Genomic DNA, 23,313 nt, shown 5'->3' with positions numbered 1-23,313 from the left:
GGACCAAGAGGTGTCAGCTCTGGAAATATGTTGCCTACCATTTATTTTTTTTCAAAGGATCCAAAAGGGGACAGGAGGAAAATTGGGGGGAGGGGAAGGTGGGGTGCAACCAGAGGGAAACAATCAAAATGCCATCACTCTGTGTCAAATGAGATTAACAGTGGTAGGACGGAGGGTGGCTTCTGAGGCTTCTCCAACTTGCTTCTAATTCAGAAGAGCTGTCATTTTCTCCCACCACCGCCCCGCTGCCAGCATTTCTTGCTTGGAAGTTAAAATTTGCCCAGCGAAAGGGTTAAGTTTAATTTATACTGATTTCCATTTAATATCATTCTCTCCCCGTAGGAGCCAGCAGCTGTGAGCTGATTGTAGTTTCTCATTATGCAGTCTGTATCGCTAATGGTCTGTGACAAAGGCATGGCATCTTCCAGGCCATACCCCCGAGAGCCAATTAAACACACATACTCCCTTCCTGTTTGCAATGCATTACAATGAAATTAAACTGAATTTCAAAATCATTTTCTCCTAAAGACATCTCTTTACAATAATTAATGCATGCCATTCGTTTGCATCTGAAATATTCATCAGGAGGGTCAACTTTTTAAAAATCCTTTCGTTCTTTTTTTTTTTTTTAACGGATTGCCCCACAATGCTGCATTGCCCACTAACATCAAGCCGCAAAATCTCACTGCTCACAGGAGGACTGCGGCATGAGCAAAACTTGCCAAACTGCAGCTCTCATTTAAGTCACAAAACCAACCAACCAACCACAAAATGAATAGAATACACACAGTAAAGCCACAGAGAAGGCACCAGAAAGTCAGGTTGAAACATTTAAGTCGGTTATTAATGTTATTATCATATAGCATTTTACTGTCCAAAGTGCTTCACATATGTTATCCTGCTGTAATCCATACAACAGGCCTGCATGGTAGGCCAGCATATTATTCTGATACTGCAGATGAGACGCTGACAGCCACTTGATCTAGAACACTCAGCAAACTATCACAGCGATGAGATTTGAACTGGGGCCATTGTTGGTTTGCAGCTCATTTTATTTGGTGCCATGCTGCATGAGAGTTGTCTTCCTCTCACATTCCTCCTCAGCCCAAATTACATTAAACAAGCAGCGATACAGAAAGGAAGTGCCCCCTGTGTGCAAACAAAGACCTGGGCAGGGGTGGGAATAGACTGAGTGACAGGAATGAAATTAACCAGACACCCAAGCTTTCTGCAGCCTACAAGATTAATGACAACCAGGGCTGAACGAAGAGAGAACAAATGTCCCATGTGTACATACTTACACTGTCGCTAGTAACAGGAATAGGAAAGAGTCAAAAACAAGATGGCTTTGGGTCAAGAGACTTGAGAGGCCAAAATGTAACTCTTAACGGGTCCCCCTACATTCCAAGGCTCTGCTGAGGGATGGAGAGGCATGGAGCTAGCAGAAGGAACCATTCCATTTTTAGGGCACAACTGTATGGCGTCCCCATCAGGGATGGGGATATTTAGTTCCTGAGACTCAACTCAGCCAAGGGTTCATATGATCAGTGGAGAATCCTTGACTGAACCCTATGGGCAAAACACCACTTAACCATATTACTGCTGCAGACAGAACACAAGGAGGTCCCAGCAGGGCTTGGGTTCAAATCCCTGCTCAACGTGGAACAGGAAAGATAAGTGGACACCGAACGGGAACTATGCTACTCTTGACTTGTTGCAAGGGCAAATTGAGTTAGGCAAGTCCAGAGTTATTTGCATACAAGAGATATAAATGATATATTAATTTATGCTTAGCTAACACGGTGCCCTGCAGATGTTGCTGAATTACAACTCCCATCATCCCTGACCATTAGTGACGCTGGCTGGGGCTGCTGGAGATGGAGGACACCACGATGTCTACTCCTGTATTAATATATCAATATTACTAACACTAGTCCAGTAACTTTGTGCGAGCAGCAGCCAGGCGCAAGTGCTGCATCAGCTCCTGGTTCCCAGCCAAACAAACCAGGGCTGAAGATCTTTCCCATAGTCTTGTGCCATGAACCAATATATAGGAGTCTTGCCACAGGGCACACTGCACTAAGACTCTCTCACTTGGGGGTCCTATAAAAAATGTAGTTAGTAGTCTTATGTCAGGTCAGTTACTCTGTCCATCTCATCTCTCTGGCTGGCAGTGGCTCTCCAAGGTCTCAGTTACAGAAGGGACTGCCCTACCACTGGCTACCTGACCTTTTTAACTGGAGGTGCTGCCAGGGATTGAATCTTCTGCATGCAAAGTGAGGCGCTCCAGCACCTCCCCAATCAAGGTACCTGTTTTAAACCAGCCGTCAGGAGTGAAGGCATCCCTGGTCTCCTTAGGTCTGTTCCAGTATTCCAGAAATACCGTAGGCCCCTTCACAAAGAGCTCCCCTTCTTTGTCGTCCAAACCTGGGGTCACCTGGGGAAACAGAGATGCCATGTACTCCACTGCTAGCACAAGTTGCTTGCACCCATCAACCCAAAACAGCTGCACTCTAGCAATGAAGCAAGGGAATCCTGACCCTCCCAAGGCACCTGCATGACGTAGCAACTGCAGCCTTCTCAGACCTATCCTGCTTCACAATACTGGTCCTAGAGCAAAGATGGCAGGTCAGCGTCCGGATGTGGATAGCCAAGTCCCAGGCTGCTGACTCTTCATGACAGGGCTGATGTGTGCAGAAGATGACCAGGCTTCAGATCCTGCCTTCCCCAGCTCTCCTGGAGTTTCAGGACCCAAGTGCTGCTGACCTACATAATGTGTCATCTTGCACTGCAGTGAGCAGAACAAGCTGACCCTTTCATTTTCATTTAAATGCAGCATGTCCTATGCCCTGGGAATATGGTGTGGGCATAGTGGTAGCAGCAGCACAATTCCCCAGCCAGATGGGCAAAAGGGAGTTTCAGCGGAGTTTGTGCACCCCTGCTTGTCTGAATCAAAAAGCTGGATGGGTTCCAAATTCCTTATCACCTGAACTTGGATACTAGCAGAGGTTCAATGCTCCCCCCCATCTTATCTACAGCACAGCTCCTTGGCAGCAGGCACCTCCCTGTTGTGCCATTTTGTGATACTACAGCTGGCTTGCAAACAGTAAAACAGAAAACCCGTGACGTTATCTTAATAGGATTTTGCTTCTTGAACTCGCAGGGTTCGTAGCTGTGCTCCCCAGTGCCTGGGAACATGTGGACCAGTTTGGCACTATCAGCTTGCAATGCCTGAACACTACAGGCGGTGGCAGGGGGTGGGGTGGGGGGAGAGGCAGAAAGACCGGGGGGAGGTTTAAAATGGAGGTTCAAGATGCTTGTGCATCTATGGCACATCCACAAACTTGACATCCCTTCAAAACAACAACAACAACAACCCCTTGAAGTTCCCAATGGAGGGCTTCTTCTGCAGCCAGTAAGCTTGCTTTCCTTTCTTCTTCAAAATCTCCAAGGTACCCTTTTGTTGATACACCGGATCTAACTTACAAGCAGCTGTTGAAAGCATCAGATGGCTAATTGCATAGATATCCTATTCTCCAAGTGCCATATTTTAATGCACGTTTCAGCTGCTTTAATGCGTTCAAGCAACTTTAACATGCAGACACGGTGTGCCCTGGAAGACTGGCGTTTGATAGCTTTCCGCCGCAAAACGGATTCAGCAAGCTGAGCTAGGCCAGCCGGCGCGCCAGATAAGATTACATTTGCCACGCATGAAAATAAAAAGGTTGTAATAAACTCTCTGAAGGAATAAATCCGGGTGATTATAAAATGCATATTTTCAATGCTTCAATGTTACCTCTCTATTAGCAGGCAGCCAAGGTGGCTAGTAGAGAGGTGAGAGCTTTTCTCTGATACTTTCCTCAGGCAAGGCTCAGTTGTTTACGGGTGAGTTCCAGGATAGCCCTAAAGCCTGCTGCCCTGAAAAAACTGCAGCAGAGGAACTGGAGATGGACATCAGTGCTGCTGGAGGCAAAGGACTTGGCTAGACAACCTTTGCTCTGGCCCAGCAATGTTATGGTCTTCACTTGTTTTACAGGATGTCTATGTCTAAATGTAACACTTGCATAAGCCCAATATTCTTGTAAGTTACAGTGGAACAGACTCCATTGGAAAGTGGTAGACTCTCCTTCATTGGATGTTTATAAGCAGAGGTTGGAAGGGCATCTGTCAGGGCTGCTTTAGTGGAGATCCTGCATTGCAGGTGGGTTGGACCAGATGACTCTTCAGGTCCCTTCCAACTCTACGATTCTATTATTCATGCTACTCAAGGAACAGGTGAACTTATGCCAAGTCATTTCATTGGTCTATCTAGGTTACTGAGTGCTAGTCCACATTGACTGGCAGAGGCTCTCCAGGAATTCAATCCGGGTTCTCAAGCAGATGCTCTACCACTGAGCTATGGCCCTTTGCCTGAGGCCTTGGCTAACACACCCATTCACCAGCCACTAGATGCTCTGAATTTGCGTGCTGACACTGCTGTATCCATCAGCTGCAATAATTAAATGGAAATTCTGTGCGCCGAAGAAGTACACCTTGGGATTCCAGATATCAGAAGCAACTAGCCAAGCTCCTTGGAGGAAAAGGTGAGATATAAATGTAATCAAATCAAATAACTATTAGCTGTGATACCTATATGGCACTCTGATGTACATCCAACTGTGTGGGCTGACAGCAGGAGAGGGCTATTGCTCTTGTGTCCTGCTTGTGAGCATCTGGGAGGCACCTGTTTGTCCACTGTGTGAAAGAGGATGCTCGACTACCTGAGACCTTCAGCCTCATCCAGAAGGGCTCTTCTAACATTATTTCAGGCAGTTTTCATTAAAGACTGAAGCATACCTCCTCTGGGCAACAAATGATGGAGACAAACCAAAGGGAAGCCCTTTGTGTCCTGTTTCATGCTGACCATTACTGGAGAGAATGCTAGAGGAGACTGTCAGATCCACCACCAAGGAAATTTGTATGTTCAGCAGACCATGGCCTCTGGGAACTCCTCTGGTTGGGAGATGCTGCCAGTTGCCAGGTAAAAAGCCCTGTACTGAGGTGGGAGAGTCAAAATAGACTGCATATCATGAAATTTAGATAGCCAAGATCACTTACTGTCCTTGGACGTAACATGTTGGGCACATCTCCTGTGCAAGTCCCTTTGAAATCCATGAGAGTCCCTCGAAAATTCATGGCACCATGGGAACTTATGCCATTTCCTTACACAGGAGATGCTCCCTATCGGATTGTGCCCTTGCTCTAGAGAAGAGTCAAGCTTAGGCACCATGCATGGGCACCAGCATTCCCTGCAAAGAGCAAGCAAAGGCAGCAAAAAGTTTTTTTAAAAAATGCTAATCTTCCTAGTGGGACGTGGTTGTAAACGCACCAGCTGTGCTCTCCAAGATCACCGGCGGCGGCACGCAGAAAAAGCAATAAAATTTAAATTTTAAAGAAGCACTTCCAGAATGGCATATTCCCACTCCCACCATCATCACCGCCTGGCACTGGTTAAAAATGCAAAGGGTTTGCACTGCTGGTTTATATTTGCAATTAAATGATTACCTGAATCAAAGTACTTAAGGAATACTAGGAAGTTTCTTCTTGGCGGGGGGGTGGGGAGTTAAGCAGGAGAAAATCATTTCTGCTTGTGCCGTCTGCATAAATGAGTCATTTTATTAATCCATTTGCTTAACAAAAATCAGAAATCTGAATAAACAATTTCTAATCAGAGCGAAAAAAACAGTAGGGAGCTCTTAGTCAGCGCCCCCCTCCTGGTTTGACATGGCCACGTGACACTGGCCATACAGCACCTGCCATGGAACAGGCACAGGCAGTTGGGCGCATAACATTCGGTATATGCTATTGATGACAAGGATGGGGGGTGGAATTGACCAGAGGAGAGAGGTTAAATCCACATTAGCCAAGGGCTCACCAATGACAAACTACAAGGCACCACCACCACTGCAAAGGTCCACATTCTCAAAACTGTGTGTGATCTATTTATGGAATTCACAGGCACAAAGTGTTATGACTTCCACAAGGTCAGATGGTTTAGACAAACTCATGGGCAGCAAGTCTTATTAATGGGAGGAAGATACGCTGCAATATTTGGGTTGCAGGTCCTCACCTCTCATGATAACAGCAGTGCTCTGCTTCTAGGTTCCAGCCAGCCACGGCCTCTTCTAGGACGTCTTTCTTTGTAAATAGACACTCAACATTCCTTGGCTGCTCAGTCCTTCTTGGACTGTTTTTTTTGGGGGGGGGGGCTAAAAATGGTTTGTTTTTTTAAAGTAATTTTTGTACTTCTGCAAACTTCAAGAGTTCTCCCAAGCAAGTTGGCACCTCCTTCTAGTTGGCCCCATTTTGGATTAATTTCTGTTGGCACTCACCACCTGAGTCTGCTGTGAGGGGGAGGAATGGCTGTGTGGAACTTCCAAGTTCCCCTTAATACCAGTTGCCACAGTGCTTTCATGCCCTGCTGGGAGATTCCCCAGAGCAATCGAGTTGGTCCCTGTGGGAAGCAAGACACTGGACTATATGGGCATTCGGTCCTGACCCAGCAGGACTCTTCTTATATTCTTGTGCATGCCTTGAACAAGAGTTGTCATCCAGAGGATGCTGTCCACAGAAGTCATTCAGTTCAACCTTCTGTACAAAAGGAGAACCATTTGCCTGCGTCAGGACCTGTTCATGCCCACCTCATCTGTCGGCATCAGGCCTATGCAGAAGAACGAAGCAACAACCAATCAACGCGTAATCTGGATCAGGATACTGCTGTTATTCCACAACAGGATGGGTGTGACTGGGCAAGTGAATAAATTGGTCACTTGCTGCCTGGGCAGAAGAAGGCTGTGACACCTTCTTCTGCCCAGCCACCTGCATTCCAACATGACTTCTTGCTGGATAGCTTCCCTGTTAATTCAGGACACTTTGCCTTTAACCTGCCTTTGCCTCGCCACACAGCTTCCTAGCCTCAACAGAATGATGGGGAAACCAGTCATACTACACAAGCTGGCAGAAACGGGACCCTCGCTTGCCAGCTCCCCACGGGGAAAAGTAGTAGCAGATGAAGGCAGAGGCAGCCAGCTTCTTTTTGACTTCTGCAATAAACACACCTCACCTGTGCCCTGGGGCACAAGCGCCACTTGGCCAGCGGCATCCTGCCTGCTGCCGTGGCTCTGCATGGGGTGAGCTAAGAGCAAAGGGGCTTATTTTTCACAAGGCCACCAATCCAGGCATCAGATAAAGCAATAAACTTTTAATCGTCTATTCTGGCAGATTTGCTAGTAGTAAAACGCTCAGCAGCACATTACCCATCTCCTAGGCAACCTGGTCCCTCATACCCATTTGTAATTAAAAATCCCCCCATAAGCCCCCTTTCCGCACAAGCGGCATTATCTCTGCTACGAGCTGCGTGTCCTGCAGCAGAGGCTACAGAAGGCAATTGCAAGGCAGCGCCATTTCCCTCCTGCTGGAGAGAAGGCAGATTTCAGCTCCTTGGGGAGACAACACCGAGGATGAGAAGAAGAGGGAAGAAAAAAGTCACCCAGAGCCCAGACTGTAATCTGCAACAGCCACATTTCACATCTGGCTTTGCAACGGTAACTTTTCATAAAGGAGGGTTAGAATAATGCAATCAATTCGCTTTTCATTTTGGGAGGTTTCACATTTTTTAAAAATGAAGGGAGAAAACGAAATGAGAAGAGGAGGAGGAGAAAGGAGAGGAAGCATACGGGAGAGAGATCCTAAATACTTGGCCCAATCTGTAAATCATCAATAATGATTTTATTTGCATGGGTAAAGAATCTGTAATGCAATAGCCAAGTGATCTAGTTTTTGTATGTATGTATGTTTGTTTGTGTGTGTGTGTGTACACACACACACACACACACACACAAATCTAAAAGCAGAGAGTCCAAAACCCAATTTTTTGCTCGTGGAACTGAACCAATTTGCATTCCTCAAGACATTCAGTGCTCACAAGTGGGGAATTGGAGGCAGTTGGAATGACCCAGAAATTCCCATGCATGGTTTAAATCATTGTCTATTCTGTTTTAAAGAGGTGATTAATTTTAATTCACAGGCATGCCTCGGAGATGAGAGAGATCAGAAGAGGACCTGTCATACTGGGAATTCAAAAGCCTGCCTATTCTTATGCCAGTCTATCCTTTATTTATTTATACTCTACTTTTCTGCTTAAAACACACACACACAATCACCAAGTGGCTTATGAAAGGTAAAAACAGGCAACCCAACACAGCAAATGGTCCTAGGAAGAAGAGAAGAGAAGAGAATACAAACATCTGTCTTCAAATATCTGAAGGGCAGAGGATGAAGCAGAAGTGCCCTGTTGCTCCAGAGAACAAGAGCAGCTGAGCGGAAATTTGTAGAGGAAGCGGAGTTAAACATTAAGGTTTTGTTTTTTAAAAAAAGCCCTAATGATAAGAGCTGTTTGACAGCGGAACTGCCTGCCTCAGGAGGTGCTGAGTTCTCCTTTGCAGGAAATACTTAAAGCAGAGGATGGACAAGCTACCTGTCAGGAGTTATATAGTTATATAGTTGATTCCTGTGTAGCAGATCCTGCACTGAGCAGGGGGTTGGATTAGGCGAATCATACTTCTTATGATTCAAAATCCCTGCCATAAATGAACATACAAAAACAAATCCCAAATACAGCAACACCCCCAAAAAACAGCAGAGCAGGTTAGCAGAATGAAATCATACACTAAAAACACACTGGAAAAACTAATGGCCTATGCCAATCAAAAAGACAATACCCTTCTGCATCATTTGTGGTGCCTCCTTCTTAGCATCCACAAAACCACCAGTCCCACAGAAAATGGGCTCTCCCAGAGGGCACAAGGCCAAGTTTTGGCTCTGGAGCAGCCTGCTGCTACTCTCTCCTCCATCCACCCCTGCAGGGAAATGCCATCTGCTGAGTAATGCAGAATGCAGCAGCCTTTCATTGGGGGGAAAAGTCCACTTTGCTAATCTTTCTAACCAGCTCACCACTGGAAAGGAAACATTCCCTGCACTCACAATTTGCTAAATATTTAATCCAGCTCCAGCACAGCTCTTCAAGATGCATCTTGGTGCATCCATTTGCACTGGCCTTGAAAATAATAATAATGGGAGTCCAATATGAGGTGTGGCAGACCTGGGCTCCTTGGAAGGGCATAGTTTCCCAGAGGGACCATAGCTGGAGCAGCTGCCTTGCATGCAAAAGGCCCCAGATTTTATTTATTTAATATTACAATTATATCCCAACTTTTCCGCCAGAAGCTCAAGGGGGCATGCACTGTTCCCCCCCTTCCCCGTTCTATCCAAAAACAGCCCTGTGAGGTAGGTTATCCTGAGAGTGTGCGACTTACCCAAGGGCACTCAGTGAGCTTCATGGCTGAGCGGGGATTTGAACCCAGGTCTCCCTAGTCCTAGTCCAATACTCTAACCACTACACCCCACTGGTTCAATCCTAGCATCTCCAATTATGTAGGAAGTAAGGTCAGACTATTTGCGCATCTCAGTTGGGGCGGGGAATAACGTGTGGTCCTGCACCCCACATGGACTCCAACTTCCACAGCTAGTTGTGAGGGATGATGAGAGTTATGCTCCTGCAACATCTGGATGGCCACAGGTTCCCCAGCCCTGATCAAAGCCAGTGCAGTCTGTTCTGACTGATAGCAGCTCTCCGGGGGCTCAGGTAGAGAGAGGCCCTTGGTGTCACCTGCTCCACGGCCCTTTCTTCTTCTTCTTTTTAAAAATGGGAGATGGCATGAATTAAAGTCGGGAAGAGTGTGCTCCACCACTCATCTAGTCACATGTTGCTTCCTCTCTTCCTGAAGCCCCTGTAGCAACAAAACTGCTCACTCTCAAAAATCTCCCAGTTAGGAGACGTGGCATTTCTGTGCAGCTGCAGAGCCCGTTTTATCTGCTGACAGCGCCCCACTGCCAAGGCTCAGAGTTCGGCTCTTGGATCTAAGCAAGCGCTTCTTTTCTTTTCCCCTTTTTAAGGGGAGGGGGAGAATGGTGGCGGAGTTTGGGGGGGCGGCTTTAAAAATAAACAAACAAACAGACAGACAATACCCGCTATGCTCCAAGAGTTTGCAAGCTCCTGCCAGCTGGGAAGCTACAGCCTATGAAATATGCATCCCAGTGAACAAAGCAAGATGAAATATCCAGAGCTGAGCAACAAAGAAGAAAGGGGGGATTAACCCTTTCCTGCCCCTCAATGCTGATAAAATTAGAGAGCCCCTCCAGATGTCCTTTTTATTGTGATTTTGCGTTCACAATGATTTGCGTTCACGATCGTACTGGGGCCAGGGCAGTTATATGTCATGCCGTTTGCAAAAGTTCCATAGCAGTCATGCCACTTCATTTCCAGTTGGGGAATGACTAGTGATTACCTGCTGAAATCCTGTACTTTTTCATACCACAAATGTTCTGGGTTATGTTTTATTATGTGTTTATATGTGTTGGAAGCCGCCCAGAGTGGCTGGGGCAACCCAGCCAGATGGGAAGGGATAAATATTATTATTATTATTATTATTATTATTATTATTATTATTACTACTACTACTACTACTACTACTACTACTGCGTTCCGAGGCACCGCACGTGCCAGTGAAATCGCTTATATTTGAAACACACTGAAAAGGCCTGCAAACACCCCGTTCCATCCCAGCTCCATTCCATTCCTTTATGTGACTTTTTGGATCACTTCTGGGTTTGGTGTGATGTCCGTGTGTGTAGTCACACACATACTGAACGTGCATAAATGGGGGGCGGGGTTTGCCTGTACTGTCTCTGTGATAGGAGGCAAAGCACAGCCCTATCATGGGCTTATCTTCCATGAAAGTGTGTCAAATCCTCTTTTAAAGCCATCGAAGTTGGCGGCAATCACTGCCTCCTGCGGGAGTGAGTTCCATAGTTCGACTATATATTGCGTGAAGTACTTTCTTTTGCCTGTCCTGAATCTTCCAATATTTTGCTTCGCTGGGTGTCTATGAATTTTACTGAGAGAGGGAGAAAAAGTTTTCTCTGTCCACTTTCTCCATGCCATGCATAATTTCCTCCTACTCACCTTTTCTCTAAACTAAGAAGTCCCAAATGTTCCTCACAGGGGAGCTGCTCCATCCCCTTGAGCATTTTGGTTGCCTTTTTCTACTTTCAATTGCAGTACACAGAGCCAACATTTTCATATCTCCTATGACTCCACGAGCTCTTTCCCTGGCTAGTCACCACCAGTTCAGGCATCATTAATATATAGAATAAAACCATTTTAAATAACCATGCTTTATATAATATATGTGTGTTAGGAAAAACCAGGTTCCAGGCTAATAGTTATCACCTACTGCTTCTGTATTATAATCAAAAGAGTATTGGGCACCTTAAAAGTTGACAAATTTATTACCGCATAAGGTTTTGCGGACTCGAGACCACTTTGTCAATGACATCTTAGTTGGCAGGTATACAAAGGAGAAAACGGTAGGGCAGGAGCTGAATGGCAATGAGATGCAAAAATTACAGCCAGTGATAATTAAAGCTTAAATATCTGTTAAACAGGCACACTTGTAACCTTTTACAACAGCAGTGATAATTGCTGAAATGATTATATTAACACCTTCAGTGAGGCAGGGAACCATTCTCAAGAGTTAAAGATAGTCATCTTAAAGGTGCCACAAAGCTCTGAGTGTTTTTGCTACAAGACACTAATGCAGCTACCGCTCTGGAAATTTGTACATTATAGTTTTCTTACTTGTATTATAAAGGCACTAAATCGCAATAATATATAATATCACATAAAATATACTTTTAAAAGGAACTATTAGCAACAGCGCAGTGGGGCTTGATGCTGATCCTTGCCCTCCTTCAAGCGTATATCAAGGGCAAAAGTATGGGATGGAGGTTAATAATCACTGAAGCCAAAGAACTGCTGAAGCCAAAGCGGAAACTGTGGATGGTGCCGAGGTTCAGAGTGAGGTTTCTCTAATGAAGCAAAGTGGGAGAAAGGAGAGAGAGGCAGCGCCAGCAAACTTCCCGCTAAGTAGCTTATTGATCTTTGGGCTGCGCCAGAAACTAGCTTTGCAAATGACATCAGCTCTTTTGGCACACTACTGCACGGCTCTCGGACTTCCAAGTGCGACTTTCTGAGATGACTGCAAGAATCTTGTCCATGGAATTTAATCCTGTGGGTTAAACTTTCTATCTCTATCTCTCTTTCAAGAGGCAGGTTTAATTAGGGATCTCATAAACTGGAGGCAGGAATTACAGAAGCAAACGCTCAAGTAAGTTAGACCACGTCCAAACATTGGAGTTCTAAAGAAAAAACCTCAGGTGGAGGAAGGAAGTGTTCTAAGCAACAACTGGTCATTCATAACATTTTTGAAGCACCACCTTCTACCACATGAGCCCATCCACTATTTCAAATCATCATCTGGGATGCTGCTCCAGGTGTTCCTTCATTCCTCAGGCAGCAACTAGGGACTGGACCGTTTCTCTGCAGGTGTCCCAATTATGAGGAAGAGCCATGGGAAGTGGCAGAGCACCGCTTTTCTGGCATCTCCAGGTAGGGTTGGGGAAGACTCCCTGTTTGAAACACTGTAATGCCACTGCTGGTCAGAGTTGATGGTGCTGAACTAGATGGACCCTTCAGAGTCTGACCAGGTCTAAGGCAGCTTCTTCTGATCCAATTTTGAAACTTCCTTTACAGATATATTTGCCAGGTGCCTGCTTTTCTGTAACGCACCAAACCCCAAACCTGTTATTTTCTTGTGCTTTGGGCAAGCAGTAGTATAGCAATAAGATTTCTCTTGCTATTATAAAGTTGCTGCATTAGTGATAATGCCCTCTTGTGGATGTGGCTGACAGGGGCAGAATGAAAGGGGAGAGAGTACGAATTCCACAACCAGGAACTCCAACTTTTTCAAAGAGAAACGTTTTCATCACTTTGCATAACTTATTTTGGTTCCAGCCTTTAAAAAGAAAATGCAAAAAAATAAAATCGATAGGTTTAGGGAGGGGAGCAGCAGCGAAGCGAGGAATGGGCAGCCTGTTAATGTCAGCTAGAATGAGCACTGCTTCTGTCTGGAAATCACCCACAGCACAACCTCCAGCACAAGTGGACCTGGAGAAATGCATGATTGACCAAACTGCCTTCTTGCAAAAGAGATAAAAGAATAAAATCATTGGCTAAATTTGTAGAAATTTGTTCTGCCATGTATGGCTTTCTTTACTAGAAAAATGTTTATATTTATATTAAATAGATAGATAGATAGATAGATAGATAGCTATAGATAGATAGATAGATGAGCATGCCAGGCCAAAGACTAAATAAGTGATTTATGCAACCATTTCTTTCATGGCCAAGCTCCTCTGAGTTTACTTTCCCGGTAGATTCTAGAGTGCGCAGCTAGTCTTCTGAATGTGCTGGCATTTGTCCAGGTTGGGTTGAACCAAGAAACCACATTTTGGAGGTTCCCCACTTGAATCAGTATTATAGTAGGAATAGAGGAAGCCGCCTTCTAGCAGAGTATTGTCAGCTCTGACTGGCTGTGGCTCTCTAGGGTTTCAGGCGGATAAACCTTTCCCATCACCTCCTGCTTGACCCACTTTTTAACTGGAGATACCAGGAACTGAAGTGGAGGCTTTCTGCATGCAAAGCAGGTGCTCTGGCTTTCAGCTATGGCCCCTTTCCAGTATTCACAACATGTGTTCAGGAGGCCTAGGCCTACTCAGAAACATAAGTTGAGTTTGCCTCTCCACCTAACAAAAAGAAGAAAACACCAACTGCCCCCAAAGTAGCCTCAGTGATACTTCACTCCTCCTGGCAATGAGACCAAAGCGGACAGGAGAAAATAACCCTTTCCTAACCTCTTTGCCCTTCCTGTCCTCTGCACAAGTTTGTTAATACCTTTGTGCCATTCTCATCGCCTTCAGCATGGATGGTGTAGGCAGGGCCTTCCTTTTGCGAGCTTTCTGAGGCTATGCGCACTTGCACTCCAGGCAGTGGAAGCCCCACCGACCCTAGGGGGAAAAGAAAGAGGAAGTTGAAAGCCAGTGGGTGGAGCAACTGGACAGACAGCAAACCCAGCACCAACCGCTAACAGCAATGGGTCAAAATGTGAGCTATTTAGATCAGGACATTTGCAGAACATTTCCTTGTTCCAGTGGAAATCCATTTTCAGAGTTCTCTCTACTGTGGCTCTCCATAAAAGCTCTCACACACAAAAACATCCTAAGTGTTTACTATTAAAGAAAAATTGAACAGCTTTTGCCCAGTTTGGTTTTTTAATTTGAATCAGATGGCACAGCGTAGCTCTCTTGGCACAGAATTTGGGAAGTAGTACAGCAGCACAGCCCTGGGTCCAGGGCACAGGTCCAGTTACAAAGGGGCAGGCAAGCTGAAGAGGGCCCCAAACTGCTGGAGCTGGGGAAGTCAAGATGGTAAAGGCACAGCAGCAGGAGAAAGGCCACACACTTCTCATTTCACCCGGAAGTCATGCAATGCAGAGAAGAGGCAGGATAGCCCTGATGCTGGAGAGGAGTAGTACACCAGCTTGCATCAACACCATGAGGGAGGATGCAATGGGGACACAAAAGCCCTGACATGACAGGGGAGAGCACCAAGCAAGAGGCAGAGGCAGCTAAGGACCAAGGATACTGCATACTAGCAGGGGCCCAGCAGAATTATTATCATTATTATGCCAACATTTATCAGCTGCCTTATACAAAAGAAAAAGTCTCAAAGCAGCTTGATAAGATAAAATGCAACACACAAAAGCAATTTAAAAATCTGAAAATTTTAAAATGATCAACAACAACACACCAAAAAATCAAATTCCCATCCAGTAACATAATAATGACATGTCCTACCCACCTCACTAAAAAAATGACAAAGGCCTGAGTATACCAAAAGGTTTCAGCTTGGTGTCAAAAGACTGGCAGGGATGGTGTCAGGTGTGTCTTCCTAGGCAAAGCATTCTACAGGAGGAGGAGATGGGACATACTACTGAAAAGGTCTGTTCCGGTGGCCATCCTCCATACCTCCCTTGAGGGGGGCACACAAAGGGGGGCCCTCTAATGAAGGGTGTGGGCTGGTTCATATGTGGAGAGGCAGTCCTTGAGGTACTGTATTCTGAGCTGCATAGGGCTTTAAATAGGGCTGCCATATTTTTAAGAACCCCCAAAATTGTTGAGCGATTTTTCTATTAACTTGCCTAAGATCTAGGACAAAGTGCCGCCTTTCAGAAGTCCGCCCCCCCCCCCGGACGTCCATTCCACCTTTGAAATCCCGGTAATGTCAGGGAAGATCCCAGCGACGCGGACTTATAAAAAATATTGGGGGGGCCCGGGAAAGCTCATGAATAATAAATAAGCTCATGAATATGCAAATAAAGTGGCGCCGCCTCCTCGTGAGCGAATAGGGGAGAGCGTGCTGCGCCTATTAATCAGCTCCAAAGGAAATTGGGTGGAGCTTTTGCTCGGGAGGGAGGGCAGGAGGCATGCAGCCCGCCCCCCCTGTGCATTTTGGGCTGGGGGAGGGGCGGCGATGGCGCTCTGCTGGAGGGGCGCCGGAGATTATTGGGGGGGCGGAGCCCCCCCAAACGAATTTTTGAGGGGGCTCGGGCCCCCTCAAGCCCCATGGAGTCGGCGCCTATGGAAGATCCAGATGTATGGCGGCCCTACTTTAAAGGCCCAAACCAGCACTCTGTAGTGAGGCCGAAAATTAACTGGTAGAATGTGAGCTCCAACATTCCTATTGGGGTGTCACCAGTTGCACCCAGAAGACTGGAGTGGAGAGTGCTGGCCCAACAGCAGCTTTTTCTGTGGCTGCCTCTGAAGAGAACGACCATTTCAAACTTGCCCTTTGACTAACCTACTGACAATTGGCTTTGAAGCTGCTACATCAATCAGAAATGAAAGGACTCCAGCCACCCGCACCCAGGACCTGAAGGCACTGCAGTGTTTTGACAGAGATTCCTCCAACACCAATTTACAATAGATGGAAACAATGGATGGTGCATCTTCCTGAGTGAGTTGTACATGTGTGCCTGATTCACAACCACTGCATGCGCTCTGAAGACATGACAGCAATTTAATTATTGCAAAGATAGGGAGGTCTCTGTACTCAGACTATGCAACAATCCCCCCTCCCGTGCAGAGGAAAACCAACCGCAAGTCTCCCATACTTTAATTCAGTCCCTATATTGCCAAAATAAACTCAATGTATAGATATATTTTAAAAGGAAAAAGCTACCCGCTGAGAGCTGACTTATCGCACTCTTTCCAGAAAGGGTCTATTTTTTTCCTCCCCTCCCAACCCAAAATGACAAACCTTTGAAAGCAGAGGTCTATAAAAGGCTGGGAAACGCTGACAACGTTAATTATAGTGATACCAGCACGACAGTGCAATTAAAGTCTTCGTGCAAAGACAATGACTCGCGCTCCTCGGGGCCGAGTGACATATAAAAATTAAGTCTGTATGGGTAACAGAGGGTCCAATTCGGCTCCCCGGTGATGCCAGGCAAAGATGGCCAGGGGGTGGGAGTGGAAGAAGAGAAAGGAAGATTCAATCCTATGCAGATGGAGAGATGTTTTGGTTGTTGTTGTTTTTTTAAGCAGCCTTGGCCTCTTCTGATTCTTGCCCGGAATCTCACCATATAAACCAGGGGAGAGGTCTCTGCGCCTGTCCCCTTTTAGTTTGTGAGCTCCTGGACTTTTGGCAAGCTGCCTGCCAAGCTAAGCATCAGCCCCGGCAACCCAAGACAGGCAGCCGTCAGAGAAGGGAGCAACCCTATTAGCCCTCCACCAGTTCTCCCCCCACCCCTGTTTAAGTTAGTTGTCAGTTCTTCCCTGATAAATTTAATTGGCCCTGCGGTCTGTGTCCTTTGGTATCAGGGGACCTGGATGCTGTTATGTGTGGTGGTGTCCTCGGAGAATTGAAACAGGCCAACGATAAGGCTCTCAGCACTCTCCCTGTCAACAATCTATGGAGTCCCCGCTGTAGGAGCTATTAGCCGCCTCTGATCTAAACCTCCAATTAAAGTGGTGATTAGGCCCAGTGAGGCATTCGCTGGCCATGAATTATTCATCTCCCTTCACAGTAACAACACCGGGGGGATAAGAGAGAGAGAGAGGAGGAGAGAGAGAAAGAGTGTGTGCACACTGCAGAAAACAGAAGCATTTTAAGCAGGGTTTTAACCATGTACGAGCAAAGCGCTTATCTCCAAATCTTTCATCTCCTCTTCTTTCGGACAGAACCTCTTCTATACTTTTAGATCTCAGCACCTTGAGAACAGAAGTGTCAGGGCTCTACAGATGACAGGACATGGTCCCTGGAGCTAGGGGTGGAGGGTGGAAAGGAGACAACTGGGAGGCAGTGGAGAGGGAGGCTGGGGCGTAAATGCCTCTGCAAATTGCAAAGGCGGCAGGAGGAGAGGGGAACCCCCCTCCTCCTATTTTGCCAGCACTCTAAAATAAACTTGGGATGAAAAATATATTGCACACGTATGTTACATGTGAAAAACTGAGCAGGGGTATGAGTCCTGGCAGCAGAAGACACAGGCAGATCTGCCGGCACACAACAGCTTCCCCTGTCATTCCAACAGAGAAAGCAGATCTGTGGGGAACATTCCTTTGCATGTGCAGAGCTGTATACCTGCCTTTGGAATGAATGAGACGCCCTGTACACATCTGGGCACCCAGTTGCCAGCCAGGTTCCTGAGAGAGGTTATCCAAGGGCACAGGCCACAGGTTTCCTTGAGCTCCTCCTCTATCTGCTCACGCTCCTTCCAAACAGAGACTCACTGGTTGTTCTTTTAGTATGGAGTTCAGGCCTTGTGCAGGTTTGCCCCCATGGTGAGGCTCCCTGGGAACTGACTTGGCAATACGTTTTCTCATGCTGCCTGATGACTCCATACCCCGCAGTGCCAGCTGTCCAGTCCTGAAGCTTTTGGTTGTTCTAATTATTCTCTTTTGTCTGTGTTGTGTCAACCTCAGCATCTCGCTCCTTTTTCATCTTTGTCTCTAGGGAGATTCTTGGCATGCATCCTACTACCGAACACAGCGCTGGAAGAGCGTCATGGCGCTGGAGCACTTTGATCGTGCCACTGCTGCTTAACACCTTAAGCCTGAAAAGCTGCAATCACAGAGCCCAGGATGCTGCCTTTCGCCACCTCCGCTGGGCAGTTCTAAAGAAACCCTGTTCTTTGGGTCTGCTACAACACGGTGGCTGAAAGAGTCTCCGGGGAGCAATATCCGCACACATAAGCTGAAGATGTGTTTGAGGATGAGAGTTTTGCTGGCCTGGGCTGCAGCATTTGAGGTTTTTCAGCTCACGGAAGAGGAGGAAAACTTATAGAAGCATATAAAAAGTATACATGGCATGGAGAAAGCAGATAGAGAAAAGTTTTTGACTTTCTCTCATAGCACTAGAACTTGTGAACATCCAATGAAGCTGAATTTTCTGGGAAAACCAAAGAGCTCAGCACATAGTTAAACTATGGAATGCACTCTCAAAATGAGGCAGTGATGGCTACCAAATGTGTTGAATCCTCTTTTAAAGCCATCTGACAAATTCATGAAAGCTGCCAATGGCTACTAGCCCTGACGGCTATGCTCTGCCTCCATGGTGGAGGCAGTATGCTTCTGAATACCACTGGGGAGGGGAGTGCTGTTGAGCGTGGGTCCCACTTGTGGGTCATTAGCCAGATCAGCAGGGCTCTTCTTTTGTTCTTATGTCTAAAGGGGCAACAGAGTTCTGCTCCAGCTGGGAATAAGCAATACAACAGGCCAGGCCAGCCTTCCCCAACTTGGTGGCCCACTAGTGCTTCCGACAGCTCCCATCAGAACCAGCCAGATCAGCTGTGATGGCAGGGTTTGATGGAGTGTTACTCCAAGGCAGCTGGCGGGACACCAGGTTGTGGGAGAGAGGCTGGGCTATCCTATAAGTTTCTGGCCTCCACACCATCTAAACTGGGCCTCCAGAAGTAAATAAAATAGATGATAGATAGATAGATAGATAGATAGATAGATAGACAGATAGACTCTGATGCAATGGGGAGAGAGCTGAATGAGCACCTGGGAGGTCATACCTCTGCCTCAGAATCACAATGTGGCCTTGGAGAAGTTGCTTAGTCTCAGTCTCTTGCCTGTTCATCTACTGCAAGGATGGGAAACCTATGGTCCTCTAATGTTGTTGGACTCCAACTCCTGTTGGCTCCAGACAGCACAGCTCGTATGTCAGGAATTATATGAGCTGGAGTCCAACAACATCAGGTGAGCCACAGGCTTTCCCAGTCCTGATATACACATTTAAACAGCAGTAGCAGCCTTATTTGTGGATTTAAAGGGACGAGGGTTTACCTGCCAAAACAGACCCTTAGTACAGTCCTGATCTGAAAGCACCTCCCCTTTTTTCTCCAAATGTGCAGCACCTAAAGCACTTTAATCATCGTAGGACAGCTTGCAGCTCTCGCTAGACTCTTACCTGGGATACGCGGGCCATGGAGTGGGTTTGAAAGCGCCATCCCAACCTCCGTCATCCCATATCTCTCCAACAGCGTGTGCCCAGTGATGCTCTTCCACCTCTCCAGGATAGGGACTGGGAGGGCTGCAGACCCTGACACCATCAGTCTGCAAGGAGGGATGCCAGCGAGAGTTAAGTTGCTTAACAACTGCAGAGTAAGATTATTGCCACAGCCGTTCAATATCTATTTAGAACCAAGTGCAGGGGCCTGCCGGATTCTGCTTTCAGCAGCACTACCTAGAAAAGGGGAACTCAGCATCATGCTACCACTCCCTTACACCTTAGGATGGATTCAGACAGGATGGACATGTCTGGGTGGGTAACCGAGTAGGATATTAACTGGGGGTGGTGAGAAAAAAACAATTTAAGATGACTTTGGTAGAGATAATGAATGGGGGTAATTGAAAAGGAATTGAATTGATTTGGAGCAGGATCTGTTGGGAAATTAAGTTGGGGTAAATGAATGGAAGAGAAACTGATCTGGAGTGATCTGTGGTGGGCTGCAGGTTAATTGAAGAATTCCCATCTGGATGGGAAATCAGTTGGCTTGCATTCTGTGATATTAACGTTTTAAATGTGAATCTCGGCCTACAGTTTAGAATATCCATGTTTGCCTCTTTGGGCCCTTCCCCCAAAACTTCTGCATAACTAAGTAATGGACCTGGTTTCCTGCAAATGCAATACAGGTTGCAAGAAGTGCTTGTCCCCCGTGAGCACAGGAACAGCCTCTGGACAAAATGTAACCGAGAAAAAACACCTACATGAGACAGCCACCAGGAAAGCAAAACGTACTGGACAGGCTACTCTCTAGGGCCAGTCTTGCCCCGGAGCAAGACGTTCCCTGGCAATCGCCCCACAAGCAGAGAAGAAAACAGGGCGGCATTTGCTGCTGCAAAGTGGTGACAGCATGATGAGGGTTGGGCACCTGCCAGAACAGAAAAAGGGCTTTGCATCTACATCTTGGAACCCAAACCGAGAGCAGAGACATGACAGATGGTTTTTAACAAGATAGTAGGAGGTTAGCCTGGAGAATAAGCTGGATCCCTGGCTCTTGTCTCTCGGAGGGCAAGCTGTACGGAATCATGGGCTCAGTGTCACCAGATTGGAAGGCGACCATGTAGCTCAACATCCGCCCCAGAAGCAGAATATCCTGTCCCTGAAGTATCCCCTGCCAGGTGCCTGGTTCAGCCTTCTGAAAGCCTCCTTCCGAAAGAAGGAAATCGTCTGTGGTGGGCAGTTTAATTCACTGCACAACTGCAAACCTCCTTGGAGAGCTTCAGAGTGGGGGCCAAATGAAGTGCCCATTGGAATCTAGGAAATCAGATTCTGCAATCTGCACCGCAGCCCCATGGGTCCCTGGACGACCCTTTCCCACAGCTCTCAGAAAGGGCCTGGCAGGGGCCATGGAAGAATTTTAATTAGTTCACATTTAAAGGCAAATCTACCTAATACACCCTTTCCTAAACAATATGTGAGAACTGAAACATGTGCATTTTTCCACATTTTGCAATGCAGTTCTCCAGCCATGTAATGTGTACAAAAGTGTATATACTGGGGTAAAGTGTCCATAAAACCCCCCATATATTAGTGAAAATAGCATTTTTGGGGGGAAACAGCATTGCAAAAATGTGCATTTAAGATTGGAAAAAATGAGAAAAAGAAAGGAGTCTGCTAACTGGCACGCCTCCCTCCCATGATTTCACCCTCTTTTCCAACTTGAAATCAAGGTGCTCTGCCTGCTGTTGGAACTGATCCCTTGCCCATGATGTGGACATCACCCACCCTCCAGCAAAGGTAGTGTGCCTTTGCTAAACTGAAGGAACGGCCTACATGCTTAATTCATGGCAGAACCCATCAGCGTCAGATCTGGGATTTGAGCATGTGTTGAGGATTGTCCTCTGTGCATTCAGAGGGGCTGGAGGTGACCTTAAGCACATGCAGAGAGCCTTCCTTTCAACTGCAACAAACCAGTACCAGCCTCTCAATACAGAATAAATTAGCCCATTTCTGTGATCGGGTGGGTACCTAGGAAAGGATAAAAAGTTACCATTATGCAACTAAATTCAAGTCAGGGGAAGAGGGAGAGGAAACGTGGCTGTGGCTTTGGCTCAGGTAGGACCACCTACCTGATATTTTCCCGGCAGACAGCATGAATGAAATCTTGGACGTGAGGCTGTTGGAAATGCTTGTCATAATGCTCCATCAGCTTGGCATAAATGGTGGGCACTGCCATGAAGACATTCACCCGGGGAGCTTGGGGTTTCAGAAATGCCTCCCAGACCTGGTACAAGGACACAGAAAAGCCACTTGTAAAGGCAACCCAACAAAGCTAAACAATGCTTCCTGCAAGGGTCTCTCTGTCTCCTTTATCCCGGTTGAATGTGTGGGAATCCTGCCCCAGGTCATTTGGAGCTTTCAAGGTTAAAACTGGCATATAGTTGTGTGTGTGTTTGTTTGTTATTATTGTTTCTGTTATGGGGATTTTCACTTTTTAATGGTTGGAAGAGAATCTAATAAAAAAATTTTTTAATGGCATTTTGAATTGGGTCTGGAAATGCACCGGAAGCCAGGGCACATGCGAAGCACTGGCACCATGGGGTATCAGCCTGTTAGGAAAGCTTTTTCCATCCCCCTGCAGCTGAGAAGAGGACTCTAAAGGACCAGGCAGAAGCAGAGTGAGTTGCACTGAGAGCAGAACCTGATCAGCCATATCTAAGCTCTTTCGGGATCAAACTCAGAGAATGACAAATAGCCACTTCACATCCAAAAAGGGGGAAAGAAACATCTTGCTCACCCGCAGTGCCCCACGCAAAGTGGGTCAGACTCCCACATCTGGCTAAGCTGACTCTAGGGTCTTTGGGCTTGACTGAGCAGCCAGCCTCGAGAGCATCGGGAGACCAAGTCGTGAAATGAATATTTAACCTTGGCTAGTGTGCCCCCAATGCTGTTGCTCGCCTCCCTCAGTGCTGCCAAGCAAGAGGGAGAAACCCCATAAATAAATAACGAGACGGCCCTTGCCTGTTCTGTTATGGTAACCTTCCTCCTCCTCCCCTTCTTCCCGGCTCCTGCCCCATTGCTGACAAATGTATTCTCTAACAATTCATGACACCATGGTGCTTCCCTCCCCCCCCCCCGCCAGCTCACCATGCTCAGGCACAAAGAGGTGCATGCAACAGGGAAGGAAGGCATGATATGACTGAAGGTGATCAAGCCACTCTCTTTCCTAAACCAAGCACCCTTCTTCTGACACCAGCTCTGTCCATCAGCTCTTTGAGCCACAGAAATGCCTGCCAGTACATCCAAGAAAGATGACTCCCACATCTAGAGGGTGCTCTGAACAAAAGAAGAGTCTTCTGGGTCAGGTCAACGGCCCATCACCCTGTTCGCACAGTGGCCAACCATATGCTTACAGTAAGTCTGAAAGCAGGACCCCAGCGCTACAGCTCTCTTCCCACTTGTGGCTCTCAGCAACTGGCATTCAGAGGCATCTGTGGAAGGAGAACTTCCTTATGATGCCTGGAAGGAAGTGGCCATGAAGAAACTAGCTACAGGTCCACGAGGCTTGCCACCCCTTCAGAGAACCACAGGGGTTCTGGAAGTCGAACCCGTTCCAGCAGGCTGTTTGACTTCCAAAAGGTCAAAAACCAAAGCACGGCTTCTGATCGGCTGCCAGAAGCTATATTGGAATCCCACTGTTGGCCCTAATTTTCCAATGTGGGCAACCCTAGAATATATGTACATAGCACCTTTGGTTGGTTGAACAATACTAGGATCAAAATATATGAAACCCCAGGTGACTCTGGAAA

General features: G+C 46.8%; 1 protein-coding gene across 5 annotated transcripts in view; it reads right to left on the bottom strand.

Moving 5' to 3' along the window:
* LOC128419385 (malonate--CoA ligase ACSF3, mitochondrial-like) overlaps positions 1–23,313 on the bottom strand; it is a 112,297-nt gene that overhangs the window by 73,476 nt on the left and 15,508 nt on the right. For all 5 annotated transcript variants that reach the window (XM_053400012.1, XM_053400013.1, XM_053400015.1 and 2 more), the window contains 4 exons: positions 21,634–21,788; positions 19,469–19,614; positions 13,892–14,004; positions 2,311–2,437 (listed from right to left, as the gene is read on the bottom strand). In XM_053400012.1, coding sequence (XP_053255987.1) covers positions 2,311–2,437; positions 13,892–14,004; positions 19,469–19,614; positions 21,634–21,788 — 541 coding nt within the window. The remainder of the gene's footprint in view (positions 1–2,310; positions 2,438–13,891; positions 14,005–19,468; positions 19,615–21,633; positions 21,789–23,313) is intronic.

The sequence above is a fragment of the Podarcis raffonei genome, chromosome 8 (assembly GCF_027172205.1).
Source record: "Podarcis raffonei isolate rPodRaf1 chromosome 8, rPodRaf1.pri, whole genome shotgun sequence".
NCBI classification, from domain to species: Eukaryota; Metazoa; Chordata; class Lepidosauria; order Squamata; family Lacertidae; genus Podarcis; species Podarcis raffonei.
This window is presented reverse-complemented; position numbering and strand designations above follow the sequence as displayed.